Source organism: Dermochelys coriacea, chromosome 13 (genome assembly GCF_009764565.3).
Source record: "Dermochelys coriacea isolate rDerCor1 chromosome 13, rDerCor1.pri.v4, whole genome shotgun sequence".
Taxonomy (NCBI): domain Eukaryota; kingdom Metazoa; phylum Chordata; order Testudines; family Dermochelyidae; genus Dermochelys; species Dermochelys coriacea.
In genome coordinates this window covers 27,355,021-27,373,194 of record NC_050080.1, presented here as the reverse complement: position 1 = coordinate 27,373,194, position 18,174 = coordinate 27,355,021, and the positions used below count along the sequence as shown (strand labels likewise).

The following is an 18,174-nucleotide window of genomic DNA, read 5'->3' as shown; positions in this document are numbered from 1 at the left end:
GTTATCTGAACTTAAAAAAAAACAAATTACACAACGTACACTATTTTTATGTATATATATATATATAATATATATATAAGAAAGAAAAAAATGAATCAAGTATGTATAACTCAGAAGAATATATTAATAATAAAACATAAATTTATTGCAATACATGACAGAATCTGATTTCCTCACATTGTTTCAATCTACGTTAGTAGGATGCCCCCCTGGTTTAGATGGGGATAAGTAATAAAAAGAGAACAGAAAAATGGGGGAAGAGTGTGGAGTGGAGTGTAAGGAAGTCTAACAAAGTTCTGGTTTTTCCCATGATGATTACTTCGATGCTTTTTTTGAAATATCACATTTTTTCCACATTCTTCCACTTTGCTGGTGCCCTAAGCACGTGCTTAGTCTGCCTATTGGATAATCCAGCCCTGCTGCTACTCTAAAGTTTGGGTCTGAGGTTGAAGTATGGAGCTTTCCTCTTGAGGAAATTATTACAAGGTAAATTAAATGACCATGCACCTGGGGTCTGTGGGTAAGGCCAAGATACCGTGATTACCTGTCCCGGTTGGAACTAGCACAGCCACCTGCTGACAGGTGTGGGTGAAATAAACAAAAATCAGGGGGGCAGACATTGCTGCAAGTTGAGTAAGGTACAAAATGTGACCCTCCAGATAGCTGTTTCGGGGCACCAGCATCTGGGTCCTGGGCCCCTCCCTGCCCTAAGGGGACTGGTAGCAAGTGGTCCTGACATAATCAGCCCAAGCCTTCTCAGTGGTCTCCAAAGTCAAGGGGTGAAGATGCAGGCTGGATTTTCAAAGGCTCTGTCTAAAATAGACCTACTAAATGTGCAACTACATCTGTTACACCCTCCAGATTTGCTGGCAGTGCATTCATGCATGCCATTTGGGTAGATGTGCACCTCTCTCGTTGGTGCTCAAAGCTGCCCAGTTGCTCACACATATGCCCATTGGCACATTCCAATACAGAGTCTGCATATACAGATCCAACATCCAAAGTCAGTTTGGGACTTTGTAATTGTCCTGGAATGTGGACTTGCAGGCCTGCCCTGGGAACATCCTGTGAGTTCTGGTATGGACAGCAGCAGCCCTGCTCCCAGACTCTGCTGGCCCAAGCGATCAAAGCTCTGTGTGCAGGAATGGGACACAGTAATTTGTTCCAAGAAAGAAAAGTTACAGTGCTGCTGGCTAGTGGCTGGGAATGGGGAGTGTAACATGGAGACTGAGGGGAGCTTTGCTAGCCAGGAACTGTTTGAGCCTTACAACGGTGGTTCCCAGCTCATGCTGGCTTCATACCAGTTCCACCCAGGCCACAGCCTAACCTCCTGTCTCCCCCTTGTTGTTGGTACCACCTCACCCAATGGCATGATCAGTAACTTGCAGCAGGCAGTGAATCACATCAGAAAGGCAGGCCAGAGGAGGAGGGAGCAGGTTACTGTTGGGACAGCAAAGAGGCAATGGGCTTTTCCCAAAAGTCTCAACCTGTCCCACTTGCCAGTAGTCAGTGTTTCTTGGAAAGGGCCCCTGGCGTTCCACCTGGCCCCCAGTGAATGGAGCAGGCTGGTGGCAGCCCCAGGATTTCCATGCAGTGGGTTTACATGTATGCATAATATTTATACAGTTACAACAGCCTCCAGCTCTAACTCTTGTTGGGAGTGCACTGCTAGCTGCCCCAGTTATATCCCATCTCATTTCCTAGGATGTCCCATTTAAGCAGTCCCCACCCCGTCTTTTCAGTGGCTCAGTACAGTTTCCGTGTTGACACCCCAGATTATCCCCAATTGCATCCTCACCATCTCAGTCACTGGGAGATTTCCACAGTATTGCTGTGGCTGCCAAGCTCTGTTAGGGCTGAAGGTTTTGTGATTAATCCTAAATCTTTTTTAAAAACCAATCAAACACTAATCTGTAAAATAACAACATGGAATAAAGCCTGTCCTTCTCCTTCTCTTCTTTGAAGTGAAATGTAACGAGCTGCAGACAATCAAAACTGAGCTGACACAGATCAAATCCAACATTGATGCTCTTCTGGGCAGATTGGAGCAGATTGCTGAAGAACAGAAATCATCCACAGGTCAGTTAGCTGCACATAATGGCACTGAGATAGGGCAAGGAGCTCAAATGCAGAGCAGCCCATTTCAAAACCAGTTATTTCGACTTTGCAGGCCATTCTTTGGGCACTTGAGGCCTGTATTCTTGTATTGGCTGTTACTTTAAGTTATGACCCCACTGGATCACCACTTTCCAAAATGCTGTTATTGTGTGTTTATATAGCACCTAGAGCATGCTGGGTACACTGCAGACCAAAATGGATATGAGGTGCCTGCCCTGAGGAGTTTGAAATCCATATTTCTGCTAACTGGTGAAATTGTCGCACACAATAGTTTTTGCGTGTTTCTGGTGTAAATTCAGTTTTGCCTGAAATTGAAATCCACAACTTTGTGGGCTTTATGCTTCAGACTTGAACCATGTTTGAGTGAAGACTCAATCCATGCTCACTCAAAAATTGTCCTATTTCAAGCAAAAAAGAAAGAAAAAAAAAGAAATGGTATGCTTCCCCTTCCTTCCCCCTCCCCATCCACAAATCTGGACCCCCTTAAAAATCACAACAAAACGTGGTAAATCTTGATTCTGAAATCCAGCACTGCCAACCCCACGAGTTTCAGAAAGCATGTCATGTCCCCAGAAATCATAAGCTTCACTTTTAAATCAGGAAATTTTCAAAAATAATGAATTGAGGCGCAGGGGTTCCTAGCATTCTGGTTTCTGAGCCCTGGGGATACACCAGGGTCATGTTTTCAAGCTTTTCTATGCAGCCAAGATGGCTAGAAACAAACTTGCCATTTTAAAAGAAAGCTGAGATACTCACCAAATATTTAAAGGCATTTAGATGCCTAAAGATACAGAGAGGTGCCTAAATGCCTTTTAAAGCATGGGCACTTTTGAAAATCCTGCTAGGCACCATTGCATTGTTAGGTATCTAAACACCTTTGACAATCTAGCTCATCATCATATGATTCCAGGAGCTTGGGCTTCAAGTATCATGAGACTTGTGATAAAATTGTGAGAATTGGCAATGCTGAGTCATCCTTTCAAATTTCATTGCTAAATGTTCCTATGCCTCCAGGCCCTGCTAACACTCCTGCCTGGGCTGGCATTCAGGGTTGCCAATTTCGGCTGTAAGTATTACGGGAGGTTCCGTCTTTAATTTAAAATTAATCTTTAATTCCTGGAAACTCCAGGACAATCCTGGAGGGTTTGCAACCCTAGTTGGCAAAGATTTGGGTGTGCATGCCCTGATAACCCTGACCTGGCTCTCAGGAGTGGCCTGAGCTATGTTGCTGGTCAGGTTGGAAAAAGTTTTCAGAGCCACCCCCCACAGTGGCCGAGCAGAAACCAAAACCAAAACAAAACAACCTAACAAACCCCATAGCAGGCCAATCAGCCAAGAAAAATCACAATGAAAAAGGCTGGCCAATCAGAGCAGTGCAAAAAAAAAAAAAAGGCACAGCACAACAGTGCCCTCTGGAAGTTGGTGCCCAGTGCAACAGCCCTGCTCGCCCTTAGAGCTGGCTCTGTTGAGTTGGTTTAACTTGAGGCAGAGCCAATGTGCATCGAAACACTCAATGATCTCGCTTGCTTTTACTTTTAACAATTCAGGCCGCAGTCCTGCAGAGACTTAAACAGAGGGAGGTTAACCCTACACACTGCAAATAGCTCCATCGATTTAAAGGGACAAGTCAAGTCAAGTCAGGCATATGAGTCTTTGCACGGTCAGGGCCCGAGTCTAGGGGAAGCATGATCCCAGCCATAGGCACTAATTGATTTCTCCTTCAGAGTTAGCAGCAGAGACAGCCAACTTCTTCGCCAAAGCAGTAAGATTCCAAATTCTTAAATAGATGCTACAACCCAGTTGGTAAATGCCCTGACTGTCGGTGTGTGGTATAAGTGCCCAGGCTACAGCGCCTTAGTCAATTTGTATTCCTCCAAGGACAGGACATGGTGATTCCAGCTACAGCGGGTAGAGTTGTTTTACTTGACTGGTTTGCTGTATTATATTTTTCACAAAGGCATGGAATTCTCCCCTATGCAGAGGTCAAGCACATGGGCTAGTCACCGCTTCTTAAACCCTATATGAGGACTTGGGTGGTGCAGAGGGTGAATTTAAGTGTACAAACTTCAGGAGAATGTTGATAGTGTTGGAAAATAGGTCCTTTGTAGCTCAGCCTCAGCTACTGGAATGTAGAAGACTCCTGCTCTGATTCCCATGCAAACGGACACTGGACCATGGAAAACAGGGGAGAATGCTTTAAATACCCACAGCTGCGGAGCTGGGTGACTCACAGAGTAGCTAACAGGACATGGAGCCTGCTATTCCCCGATTTTGCTGGTTCAAATCCAGCCCAGGTTGCTAGTGTAATGACTGACAGTTGTGAGGAGCTATAGGGCGGGTTTCAGTGTGGATCCTAGTGGACAGGCATCCACCACACAAAATCACCACTGAAGATTGAATGGGAGTCCCATCCTCATTTGTGGAAATGGTTCCTGAAGGTCAGAGTTGACTCACTGGATCCAGTTCTCCCCACACACACACACCGGTGTGGGTTAGCTTCACCCGAGTAAATGGAGTTATCCCAGTGTGGGAAGAGACACATGCTGATTATTTATAAAATTGCTCCTCATGGGCTCTGAATATCTGGCCCCCATTGGACTATTTGAGTGTAACTCCAAACTGTTCCTTCTCCTCCATTTCCTTTGCATCCCCCTGACTTTGCTGCCCCGGCTCTTGTCTCTCAGAGGTACGAAAGAAGGCAGATGGGAACAAAAGTGAGATCTCCCAGGACGACACAGCATCAGAGGCAGAAATCAACACAGAGGAGCCACTGAATGGGGAGGAGGGAGAAGAGGAGGGACTCACGCGAGATGATTGTGAAGACGAACTGGTAAGCAACAATGGGAGAGGAGCCCCCACTCTGCTAAGGGAATTAATCAATCAGCTCTGATTTTACTGGTGCTTATTAAAACCACTGGAAAAATTCATTTTTCCGTCTTAAAAATAAATCACTATCTTTAATGCTGTGATTGTTTGCAGCTGTATTCCACTACCCCAGCCCTTCCTCCATGATGGAAAAGCATTACATTAATTGCAATACGCAGAGATGCTGAAGAAAAATGGCTAGCTTTGCATATTCAGGCCATGTTTATTTGTGCTTTTGTAACAATTAATCCCTGGTTTGTACAAATTGCTTTGCTCCGTAATAAATGATTCTGAGATGTGCTGGAGCATGTAGCACAGATATGTTATTACAGCACCACGTTCATAATGATTTGCATTTGCAGAGCGTCTTTCATCCAGACAGAGCCCAAATTCCCAAAGCAGGTTGCAAAATCTGTAGAAGCAGAGCCTTCACCCACCACTGAAATGTGGCCACCTCTGGGGAATTATGGCAGCTGTTTCTCAGTACAAGTCCTGGGCCTCAACCCAGAAAAACATTGACATGTGCTTAAGTTTAAGCATGTGGGCTCTGATTCAGGAAAGCACTGAAGCATGCACTTATTCCCATCCCAGCTAAAGGCAGCACTTAAGCATGTGCTTAACTTTACACATGTGCTTAAACTCCATTGACTTCAGTGGGATTGAAACGTGCTTAATATGAAGTACATGTTTAATGGTATGCTGTATGGATCTGGGGTTCTGACTACTCCCATTGAAGCCAACTGGGCTATTCACATGCTTAAAGTTAAGCATCTGCTTAAGTGCTTTGCAAGATCAGGACCCTGCTTAGATACTACTGTGATAGGAGCCTTTGCAATGCATATTATAATTAGAGAAGCTCAGTTGTTTCCCCAAAATTAAGGTTAAAGCAAGACTCTGATAATGAACACACACAGTTCTCTAACTTGGTGAAAAAGTTCTCAAAGGCCCTGCCACTTGTCAGGCTGCATCTTACCACCAGATGGCATTTTCTCACAAACTTTAAGGCAAATCACAAATGCCATTTTCAAGATATTTTAATCGCAAAATCGAAATGTTTGAACATTTCTGCAATAACTTCCAATGGGTTTTTTGGCTCCTTCCGTTCCATGTATCCCTTGACTTACAAACATCAGAACTAAAGCCAGGTGAAATTTTTCATCTGAAACTTTTTTTTCTGAACATGCAGATTCAGGTCAACTGAAATATTTCATGAATTCATGTTGATTTCGCCAAAGAAAAAAAGCCTAAAAAAATTCTGAAAAAAATCAAAATGTTTCAATTTTTCAGTGTAAAATGACATTTTGTTCAGAAATGGACTTTTTTTAAAAAAAGTATATAGTTTAAAAAAGCTGGAAAATTTTTCCCACCCTCTTTGCCACCTCTTCCCCCAGATGCTTCACCTCTTTCCCCAAGGCTTGGCCCCTACTGCTCGCTCCTCTCCCCCATCCCCCCATTGCTTGCTGCATTGTCTCAAGGAGTCTGCCTGCAGGTAGGAAGCGGCCTTGGCTGAGCAGGGTCTGGCATGGGTTAATGACCTGGCACCTCCCCTGCCCCTGCGGTAACCAGACTTTTGGTTTGGGTGCCATTTAGGATTGCCAAGTACCCAAAAACCAGGCACCAGGCAACCCTAAATGGCACCCAGACACAGAAACCAAAACCTGGGTTGTCTGGGTGAAAGCCAGATGGATGCAACCCCAGTTCAGATAGGCCACATATCTTAAACTGTTAGCTTGTTAGAGACTGTACAGCACTCAGCCCAAGGAGGCCTTGATCCTGACTGGAGCCTCTGTTCTCTACTGCAATAAGCATCTTCTTTGTTTGACACGTTTTACATGTAGCTTCTTTTGCATATGTCATTTACACAGAGAATGTGGGGTGAAGTTCTAGGGCCGTTGTTATACAAGGAGTCAAAGTAGATGATCATCATGATCTGCTATGGTCTTAAAATCTGAGTCTATGAGCCAGTCAAATTATGCCTCAGCAGATACAAATAAGCTTTAGCCAAATAAGCTGCCCTTCTACACACGTTTTGAGAAGCATCTTCCAAGGGTCTCATCCAAAGCCCATGGAAACTGATGGCATCCCTTCCATTGCCTTTAATGGGCTTTGGGTCAGGCCTGTATTACACAGCTTAGAAGGTGTGTAGAAGGGGAGCTCCATTGCTGCAGACTTCCCAAGATGCTCAATACAGGAGTTGCCCCTGCATGTCTCCTAAGGTGAGGGTGCATCTCTTGTGACCATCCATCTCCTCAGGCGAGGAGTTCATGGAGCAAAAGCTCATGCATCTAAATGTAATGCATAAAACGGACAATACTAGCCAAATACATAACATATAGGTGAAGAAATAGAATATTTAGCTCTTATAGAGCACTTTTCCTCAGTAGATTGCAAACATGTTTTACAAAGGAGGTTGATAGCGTTAGCCCCATTTTACAGATGGGGAAACTGAGGCAAGATACGTAAATTGATTCGTCCAAGATCACCCAGGAGGCCAATCTCAGAGTTGGGAATAGAACCAATTGGAACAATTTACCAAGGATTGTGGTGGACCCCCTATCACTGGCTATTTTAAAATCAAGATTGGATGTTTTTCTAAATGATCTGCTCTAGGAATTATGTTGGGACAGTTCTCTGGCCTGTGTTATATGGGAGGTTGAACTAGATGATCATAATGGTCCCTTTGGGCCTTGGACTCTACGAATAAATGAACTCAGATCTCCTGAGTCTCAGTTCAGTGCACTCTATCCGCTAGGCCACACTGCTAAAAAGTGTATGGAAATATTTAACAATGGTATTAGGTAAGGCTGTAACATTGAAATGAGCCTAGGGGAGTTAGACACCAAACGCCCATTGAAAGTCAATAGAAGTAGGGCACCTGCCTCCTTTGTCCCTGTGGAAATCCCACAATAGAAGTTTAGTAACTACACAAATGCCATATTCTGCCCCTGGTGTTTGTGCCAGTCTCCCCTGGACCCCATCAGGATTGGGGTGATCGAGCCCTAAATTTAATAACCCATTCCACAGATCTCAATTAGAAATGGAACTGGGCCCTCTTACGGAATGGGCCAGATGCCCAGGCCTTAGGGAAGCAGCTCCAGCCCTGTAGAGTTCAGAAGGTGAGCAGGATGGGTGCCTGCAGCAGGTCTGCATGGCCAAGCCACCAGCATTGCTTGGTTGGGGTGCCAGAGAAGCAGCGAGCATGGCAATACAGGGAGAGGCAGTCTGCATGTTTCGGACCAAATTCCCTGCAGATGTAAATGGCTGCAGCTCCACGGACTTTGATGGAATTTGGCTTATTTATTTGAAAAAAGAATTTGGGCCCTCGAGGCTAGATCCACAAAGGGGACTTAGGCTTACCTTCACAATGGCTAACTTTACGTCCCCTGCTGCCCAGCAGACCTCAGGTCTCCCACCTCCCATGAGTGCCCTAGCCTTGTTCCACTTTGTCTAAAATACTTAAATGTTCATTAGAGCAGGGATTTGAACGTGACTCACATCCCAGGTGAGTGCCCAAACCACTGAGCTATAGAGCTCTATTCTCTCAGGGCTTGTCTACACTTACCGGAGGATCGACACTGCAGCAATCGACGCATCAGAGGTCGATTTAGCGTGAAGACCCACTAAATCGACCGCTGATTGCTTTCCCGTTGACTCCTGTACTCCACCAGATCAAGAAGAGTAGGGGGAGTCGACGGGAGAGTCGACGTCGCACAGTGTGGACCCTGCGGTAAGTAGATCTAAGCTACATCAACTTGAGTTATGCTGTTCACATAACCCAAACTGTGTAGCTTATATCGTCTTTTCCCTTTAGTGTAGACAAGGCCTCACTCTCTCCGGCTTGTGCCTACTTTGATGAGGTCTGGTGCCTTTGCTATGCATGATAAAGAGATCCCGTGGCACCATTTCTTTCTTTCTTTCTTTCTTTCTTTCTTTCTTTCTTTCTTTCTTTCTTTCTTTCTTTCACATATTCGTCACAAGAAGGATCTTTCATTTGATGCAAGAGGGCTGGAACAATTTTTATAGTGGGGGTGCTGCTGATGGAAACCATGGATACCATGGATTTGGTGTTTGTTTTTCCTACTTCAAGCCGGGGGGGGAGAGAAGCAACACCCCCAGCACTCCTAGTTCCAGCACCACTGATTTGATGTGTATTCACTTGCATACCTTTCTGCATTCACTACCAGCCACATTAGGCTTTGCAATGGGCACTCATTTTAGCTAGAATGCACTTATGCATTGCTGTTTTGACTCTAGTTACTGTCAAGGTGGCCTCTTCATTCTCAGCCTCTGATTTCTGTGGCTTATAATTTCCTGAAATAACTCCCTTTGGGGTCAAAAATAGACCATGTTTGTTTTCAATCCAGAAGGTGAACGTGTTTGGAGAAGACCTCAGCAGCTGCTTTGCAAACTGCGGACCCAATTCTCCTTTCACTTACAGAGCTCTTACAAGGCTGGCTCGCCACTGAGTTCAGTGGAGTTACTCTGATTGACACCCAGAGTGACTGAGATCAGAATTGGACCCTAGATATTTGCCAAGGCAATTTTTGGTCAAATAGAAAAATGCATTTTCCCTATTTATTATCAGAATTATTTTTTGAAAAACTAAACAAGGACTGTTAAAACAAACTAACCCTGGCCCACATTTGTGAGGTGCATTTCCCATTGCAAGCAATGGGAGCTGTGAGGAAGCAGTCTTTCTTGGGGTTTGGCTCTCTGCTAATGCAATGTTGAGGTTGCCATTTTAATCGCACAAATGTCTGGAAATTCAGAACTACATTTTCCACATGAAATTTTCACTCATCCCCCCAGCACGTAATCGTTCCATCATTGTTATCTGATCATTGTTACCTGATTTCAGAATAGAGGGTTAAATCCTGCAGACTCAATTAATCCAAAACTCCCATTGCATTGACTGGATGTTTTACCAGAGTAAGGATTAGGTAAAGACAGCAGCATTAGCCCCCACTGTATGTGCAAGAATATAAATCACTACAGATGAGCATTTACATTTCAGAAAGAGTTGCCAGTTAAATATACTGTAAAATAGTGACATGGGGGAAACTTACAAAAGTACATACCCCCTTATTTACAAAAACTGCGATATTATACAGTAATTGCCCCCAAAATGGCAGTCACATTAATGTAACCCATATTGTTTTGAATATTACTCTTGAATACTATAGTGTTATTGGTTTTGATGGCTGAGTAAAGGCAGAAAACAGGCTCTTGGAGGAGAGAGTTGCAGCGTGAAAAGATGGATTAAAAACCACAGCTCTTACAAGAACCATAAACTGGAAAACATCTGGTCCGGCCATGCACTTCGCAGAAGGTAACAAGCGGTAAAAAGACCATTATAGAGTGAAGGCAAATCTAGACCAGGTCCAACAAAAATAGGTGAAAGTCAAAGCCCATCCCTGCAGCAGGATGGAGGAGAGAAAAAGCAAGGGACATACAGGCCAGCAGGAAGACAGAATATAGCAACCACTGAACAGACTGGAGGCGAAAGGCTGCCACTCTGCTGACTAAATCAATGAGCCCCTGGCCCCCTGCATCTAATGGCAGGAACAACAAAGCAGGGTGCAGCCAGTGGTAACTATTCAAACAAGTATGCCTCAGAATCTGATCCAAAAGGCCCGGGGGGAGGGGCGCTAGCCCAGGCCACCTGTGGCCACAAGACTATTGGCAATCAAAACCCATCCCTGAAAAGAGAGTCCAGGAAGGAGCCATTTCAGATCTGAAAAAGACCCTCAACCCTAAAACCCAGAGGTGCCCCATTGCAACTGTTGGGTCAACCAAGGGGGACCATGACACTGGCAAGAGCCCAGTAAGATCGAATGGCTCTTAGCGCACTTCCTATCTAGCTGACTGGCTGGGACATCAGGAATCAGTGAGGACTCAGAGAGATCTTCGTCCTCTTCATCTCCCTCATGCTCCACCAGCTCAGAAGAACATTGAGCCACCACTGTAATATTTTCACCATTCACAAAGGAGAGAGATTCAGTGGGAGCAGCTGGCACACCAATTGTCCAAGAGTGGTAGGCAGTGCAGTCCCAGGCTGGGACCCAGAATCATCAGTGCAACATGCAGGATTGGGGGCTTGAGGACTCACCATGCCAGGGGAAGACAGCACCCCACTGGGAGTTCCAGGCATGGAGCTACCATCCAGTGCAATGCTATCCTCCTTCTCAGGGTACACAGCTCCATCCTCAGCCACTGCCAGCAGGTCAAGGGCTGTCAGAGTCTTAGCCCATTTAGAAACAGCCCTGCAAAAGTCCATCTCGTCAATCTGTTCTTCACCCCCATCTCTAGAACCTGTTTCTGCTTTCTCCAAGGGAGGTGCTCCTCAATCTCCTGGACTCGCATCTGTCCAGGCGCAATTGACAGGGTCACAATAGAGGGTTCCTCTGTGGGGCTGCTCCCTGACAATGGCAGGCCATATACGCTGAGTGAGGGGATAGAATCTGGCAGTACAGATGCAGGTTAATTGATGTCCCAGCACCCTCCACACTATCCTGGAGTCCCATATTCTAATCAGAAACCCCTGAGCCAGTCATGCATGGACAGGAACCCCTCAAAGACCAGCAGCACCACACAGGAAACACCATCTATATGGTGCTTTAAAACCAGGTTCAAGGCTGTTTAGAACCACCTAAACCTAGTGGCAGAATGACATAACATATTTCACATTTGGGTTCCTGCATACTAACAGGAGAAACTCCCATCCCATAATGGAAGAGATCAGACACTAGTGTCTCACTCTGAAGGAAGTGGGGACGTTACAGGAATAAACAAGGGAAAAACATGAACAAAAGATTCCTTGATCCAAAGTCCTTGCAGTACCAAATTATTCACAAACTGCTCCTCAGCCAGTAAAATCACTATCGATTTGTTCATTCAAGAGGCGTTTTTTATATTAGCATGGCCAATAACCTCACCTACACTCAGCAACACACACTCCCCAGTGCAGGAGACAGCAGGCACACACCAAACCCAGTGCTTGTGGATCAAACCACTAAACCCATCTGAAACAGATCCCATGAACCCAATATGATCCCCCCACCATGCCCAAGGAGAAGGCCGGGGACCCAACAACACCCCTAAAACAATGAAACAGCAAGTAACAAAACAGAAACAAACATAGACTAACAGAAGCCCAGTTAGTGTGCACAGCATGTAACAAACATAGCATCGCCCTCAGAAGTTCCCACCATCCCGAGAGAGTGAGATCTGTGGTTAGAGCACTCCCTGAGGTGGTAGGAGCCCTAGGATCCAGTCCCGCTGCTCCAATGACTCTAATTCACCCAGAATGCAACAGCTTCAATAGGAGAGACTGAGAGGGCATAAACAACAAGCAACCACCTGTAGGATTTGGCCGTTTGTTATGTTCACTGCACGCTTTTGGTGCTGTGTGTGAATATCCATGCTAGGGACTCCAACTGTTGCTGCTTCCCAGCGACATTATATATTCCATCCATGTTCCTGGATTATTTGACACCTTCCCCACCCTCCATCTCTTTCACCATGGTCTGAGCTAATCATTGAACTCCCTGTGCTGGAACAGCCCAAGAGGAGGGGCTAATGTTGATTTCCTGTTTCTGTTTCTCTTTGCCTTTTCCCTCCTACCAGGAGAACAGCCATTACACAGTTATGGAGTGACGCCAGCCTACAGTAAGCAGGTACAGCTAGCGCAGCTCTCAAGTCTCCAAGAGTTGCATGCTGGATTCAGGGGAAACGTTTCCACCTTATGTATCTTAGCTTCTTTGGAAGATGCGTCACCCAACAAACCCTGTGCATTTTCCCAGCACCAAGCCTGGCTGCTCAGCTGGGCTCTGGATTGACCCCTAAGTGCATCTCCTAAATCACAAGGAGAGTGACGCTCCTATTTTTCTCCCTCCTCTCTCCTAGTAGCACATTCAGAGCAGCGATGAACACCAGTGTGAGGAGAGCACGAGGTTATACCCTGGACTGGCATGCTGAGCCGGACAAGCATAAAATGCAGGGCTGCTGTCATCTCTGCCTGGCATTCCAAAGGAGAAACATGGACCGACATCTTCAACCCATCTGTAAAGCAAAAACAAAGAAAACCAGTCATCCAAGTGGATCCCTGCTCCTCAGAGCCCTGCTGCCAGCCTAGGCAGTGGACAAACACACGCTCCATGACTGTCACTGACCACTCTCTGGGATGGAGGTTGTATTGTAAAATGAATTGGGGACATTGTAGAACTGTCCTTAGAGGCGGGAAGAGATAGCTAGTCGTAATCCAATAAAGAATTTAGTTCCTGAGGTAGAAGGGGCCGGAGTGTTTGTTAATTGGGGAAATGAGTATGTTGGTCTGGACAATTTGTAGTTTCACGAATATGATCATGTTCATGAATGGGGCAGAGGGGCACCTTTCCTCCCCGGACCAATCACCTCGTTCCGAGTCCTTTTCATCCCATGAGCCACCTTGGATGCACGGTCACCTCCGAGTGTAAGGGAATCGGTAGCATGCCCCTTGTTACGCACTGGGCTCCTTGGACCACCATGTCAGCACGAAGAGAGAGAAGGAAGCCATCGACAGGAGAATAGGTGAGCCAGAGCAGCAGAAACAGAGCACTTTTAGTCTTCAGAGGTCTGGTTTCTTAGCCATCCGACTGACAATGTGTAACTAAAGGGTAAGCACGCAAACAGCCACTGTGGAATAAGGGGGTGTGGGTGAAAGTGGACCCAGGTGGCTAGTGTGACACCCTTTTATTGGACAATCAAACAGTTCAGGCTGAGGGGTGTGATGCCACCTCTTCCCCTCTGGCCCAATCCCCTATAGCAGCATGGTCACACACAATCCCCTCGCTCCAGCCTCCCTCTGGGCCTTCAAGGTCTGGCTGGAAGGCGATGCGGGAGGGATGAGCTGGTCCCTGCACCAGATCCCGCAGGCTCCACTCTGCATCGCTGTGTATTGCAGTGGGGCTGGGGGGTGCAGTAACTCGCCTGAGCGTAAAAGACTTGTGAGGGTTAGTGTCCAGCATGCTGGGCCTGAGGGAATTAGAACATCCGCTTCCCTCCCCACCCCTGAATTCACACTGCCCTTAGCCCGGTCACAGCCCAGAAGACAAAGGTCAGCAGACATGGGTGGTTTCTTCAAATGAAACAGTCTGTAAAAGAATCCCCACTTCCCCATCTGTTGCATGGTCAAAGATTCCCTCTTTATTGGGCCTATTCCTAGTCTCTAGCTTCAGAGGTTGATGGGGCTGAGACTCAGTCCATGCTGCCATGCCAACCGGAGCCCCACCCCGCACCCTTCCGAGTGCTGCACACATCTTCTCCTTGACCAACTCCAAGAAACTGGATGAAACAAAGCAGAACCACAGAGAGCTGCTTGAACAGTTTCCCAGCGGCCTCCTGGTTTCTGCTCCAGCACTCAAACCCAGACCTCTCACAGAGTCTTTAGGAGGGAGACAGAGTGGAAAGCAAGCCATGGGGCCGTGCTTCCCTCCCCGAAAGAGCCTGGCCTGCTTGTAAGCATGGCTTTTGAAGCACAACGTTTTACTTGCATTTTGTCGTTGGAAATAATCATGAGGGCTAAAAGGGACGACCATTCTTTTCTTTTCCTTCTCCTCTTCCTTCCATGTTTCAGTTCCGGTACTATTTGTTTGTCCATTGTGCTGTGCCGAGCCATTGTAGCATTGTTGTCTAGGCTTTGAGAGATGAGCTGCAATTTTTTGCTATGAACTGACCATGATGCTAATGTGTGGGAAGAAGATGGCCTTGTATATAAAATCCTGTATAATAAAAAAAGGGAAATTATTCCACCTCTGCTGTCTTCTCTCTCACCTTTTCAGGACCTCTGGGACCCAGCTGGTGTTTCTGGATTCACTCTTTCCTGTTTCATCTCTGCCAGTGGGTTTGCTTTGCCTGGGATGAGGCATAGTCTGTTGGGTTGAACAAAGCTCTTCTGGATTTGAGGATGTTTTGTCTGTAAGACCCTGATTCTGTTCCACGTGGAGATCCACTCAGTGCAGGACAGCAGGGAGGAGCCATCCAGGAGCCAGTTACAGCTCCCTGGATCTCATGGCACAGCTGCACTGGCTCCCAACCCCAACAGCTTAGAACAGGCTACGTGCTGCTTTAATTTATGCCAACCTGCAATGGTTACAAATGGTCTCTAAGCAAGTGTTGCTAATTCATGATTTTATTGAGAATCTCATGACATTTGATGTTCTTCTTAAAGTCCCACCTCCTGGAGGCATATGAGTAGGTGAGACTCTCATCTTGCTTTTTTTTTTTGCTTTTTTTTTTTTTAAGTAAGTCTGTAGGCCTCTGGGTTGCAGAGAAAAACTTGAGTGAATGAACCAAAAGCCACCTAAAGGTTCAGAAACCAGAAGGCAAATACAAAGAACCCAAAATGTATTATTATTTTTAATAATCTCATGATTTTTCAAGATAATCTCATTATTTCTGGGTCCCAATTCAATGGCCAGGTTTGGTGTAGCAGATGTAAAACTGGTGTAAGTGAGAGGAGAAACTGACCCATTCAGGTTAATCAGGAGATTGGAGAACCTTTTAATCTCAGCAGAGTGCAGTTCCCTGCCTGGCGACAGCTGGGCCGGAATGCTCTTTGCATCCTGTCTAGACTAGAAAAATTAGGAGTGCTTGGCAAATATTTAAAGTGTTAACTAATCAACTTTTAAACACTTCTTAGTATTTAGCGTAGACAAAGCAAGCGGTGTTTAAAAATGCATTAGCTGGTCATGGTCAACCCTCGGGTTTCCCCTCCTGCCCAATCATTTTGATGGTCTTGTTTAGAACACATTCTCTCCTGCCGAACCTGTATCAGCACGGCTCCTTGTTTGTTACAGAACAGCACAAGGGCATCAGCATACTGGTGGCTCTACTGTGCTTCCAGTTTTTACAGGTCCAGGCCATAACGATCTGAGTTGTGATTGCACCTAGGAGCTCAGCAGGGTAATACTTGGTTGGCTAGGCCAAGCTGCTGGCCATGCCACCATGACCAAACTGCTATTTTTGGCATGCTAGCCCAATTAGAGCTAGTGTGAGTATGTCTGCTTGAGCTAAAAATCACATCACACAGCAGCAGTTTAGCTCTGTCAGAGTCAGCAGTGCAGAGCTCTAACTACACAACCCTGCTGTCATCCCTTAAAAGACACTTTGATTGTACAAGGTAGTAGTCTGTACAAAATAACAGTACATACATTGACTGAGTTTCAGTCAATATTAAGACTCATGGTCCCTCAAGGTGCTGTAAATATTCATGAGGCAACAGCTCAGTCAATAATTAGCTCCTGGATAAATAAATGTGGGTATTGAGCTCTCCAGAAGTCAATTTCCTTTTGACTGTCTCCTCCATGTTCCGATCTCTCATGCTGTGGTCCCTCTTCTTATTTCCCCATGAATTATCCCCAGCTCTTTGATAATAGCATGCCCCATGACCTTTGTGCCCATTCTTTCTCTCTGCTTTCCCCCTGGGAGACCATTTAAGTCAGCTCCGGAACTTAGCGTTTTGAAGAAAAGCAACCATTGTAAGTACACATTGAACATACATCAGTGTCTCACCATTTCCATGTTGTGAACTGGAAAAAAACACTTTTGCTATAATCCTAAATCTAAAGTATGTGTCCTCACCTGTCTCCTCCCTTCCTGCCTCCCCCTTGTCCCAAAAAAGAGCATTTATTAAAACATCCTTTGAATCAAACAGGGATACAAATGCAGGCTGCTCAGTAGTATTTGCACAATCTACTACTGCATTTGATGATGATTGATGTCTTTGCTGAATTCAGAGTAGCAGCCGTGTTAGTCTGTATTCGCAAAAGGAAAAGGAGGACTTGTGGCACCTTAGAGACTAACAAATTTATTTGAGCTACAGCTCACTTCATCGGATGCATTCAGTGGATGCACTCACTGAATGCATCCGATGAAGTGAGCTGTAGCTCACGAAAGCTTATGCTCAAATAAATTTCTTAGTCTCTAAGGTGCCACAAGTCCTCCTTTTCTTTTTGCTGAATTTGAAAGCAACAGGCCTGAGTCCCTATTGCCTCACAACGTCTCATCATTTACACCCGTGCAAAGTGAGTGTAAATGTTTTTTCCACTTGCACCATTGACCTCTTACCCCCTGCTTTGCATAGATGCAAATGATGGCACAAGGTGCAAGGTAAGCAGAGGCTCTGGCCCTGTATGATTAATATGATTTTTTTAGAAACTAAGGGGCAAATTCGCTGTTGTGGCTGGGATCCATTCAGAGCACCAGAAGTGGGATGCATCAGGGAGTTCTCTGAGTCTCTGTTCAGCTGTGTCCAACCCTGGCATAGGTTAGAGCAGCCTTACAAAGTAATTCCATACCTAGAATAATGCAAAGGTGAATCAGGCCCATTGCCTGTTGAAATGGGCCTTACATGTCGATTGAGACTCGTTGGAGGTCCAGATGTCCAGTCCCCAGGGGCGTAAATACGGAGGTAAAGCAATCACACAGTATAGACTGGAGGGTGGCATATTACATGATTATTGTTGCTCTGCATTCTGGGTCAATCGGTTAAAAATGTGAATATTGATGAAGTTGGCATACAAAGTGAGACAGATAATCATTTCATCCAAAGAGCATCAGGAATGTGTTGCAGATCTCAGTGAGAATAGCCTCCCTTCTGAGAGACATACCTGTGTCTAGTCCTATCCTATTCGAGACCCCAAAGAAACATTTAAAACTGGAGATGACATCTAAAAAAAAGTCTGTTTCTGACAGTCCAGAAGAGCATTTCTCAAGATCACCTGAGAAGGGATTTACCGGACAGAAGGAACCAAAGGTTAGTCCATTTCAAGTCTCTCATAAGTGTTGAGCACATTTTTGGTCACTATACAATAATCAGTAATTGTGATAATAATGTGGTCAGAATATCCATGAACCACTAGATCAAATATTGTTCGTAGAGCGAAGGATCGAAGTGACACTCTTCCCTTCAGAAAGAGCGCTGACGAGGTTCCAGAAGGCAAGAGGAGAGGTGATGTCAAACTGGGATCATGGTACAGGAGCTCCTCCAGAATGGAAGGGCCAGATGCTGACCTCACCCAAATCAGTGTCAATCAGGAGAAACTTCACTGGTGTTACTGTAAATCCACACTGGTGTAACTGGGAGGAAAACTTGTCCCACAGCCATTAATTCTTTGTGAAAAGCCTGTCCTACTCCTATGGCTCAAGAAAAGC

The 18,174-nt window shown here is 45.6% G+C and overlaps 1 protein-coding gene across 5 annotated transcripts in view; it reads left to right on the top strand.

The window, feature by feature from the left end:
* The window catches only part of RALY (RALY heterogeneous nuclear ribonucleoprotein), a 281,882-nt gene extending 266,008 nt beyond the window's left edge, over positions 1–15,874 (top strand). Inside the window, exons 7-10 of one of the 5 annotated variants that reach the window (XM_043495639.1) lie at positions 1,966–2,079; positions 4,803–4,948; positions 12,610–12,659; positions 12,892–15,874. In XM_043495639.1, the coding sequence (XP_043351574.1) occupies positions 1,966–2,079; positions 4,803–4,948; positions 12,610–12,639 (290 nt within the window). In that variant the 3' untranslated portion in view covers positions 12,640–12,659; positions 12,892–15,874. Of the gene's footprint in view, positions 1–1,965; positions 2,080–4,802; positions 4,949–12,609; positions 12,660–12,888 lie in introns of all 5 variants that reach the window. The other 4 variants (XM_038369803.2, XM_043495638.1, XM_043495637.1 and 1 more) reach the window with 4 other exon arrangements.
* Positions 15,875–18,174: the final 2,300 nt, after the last annotated feature.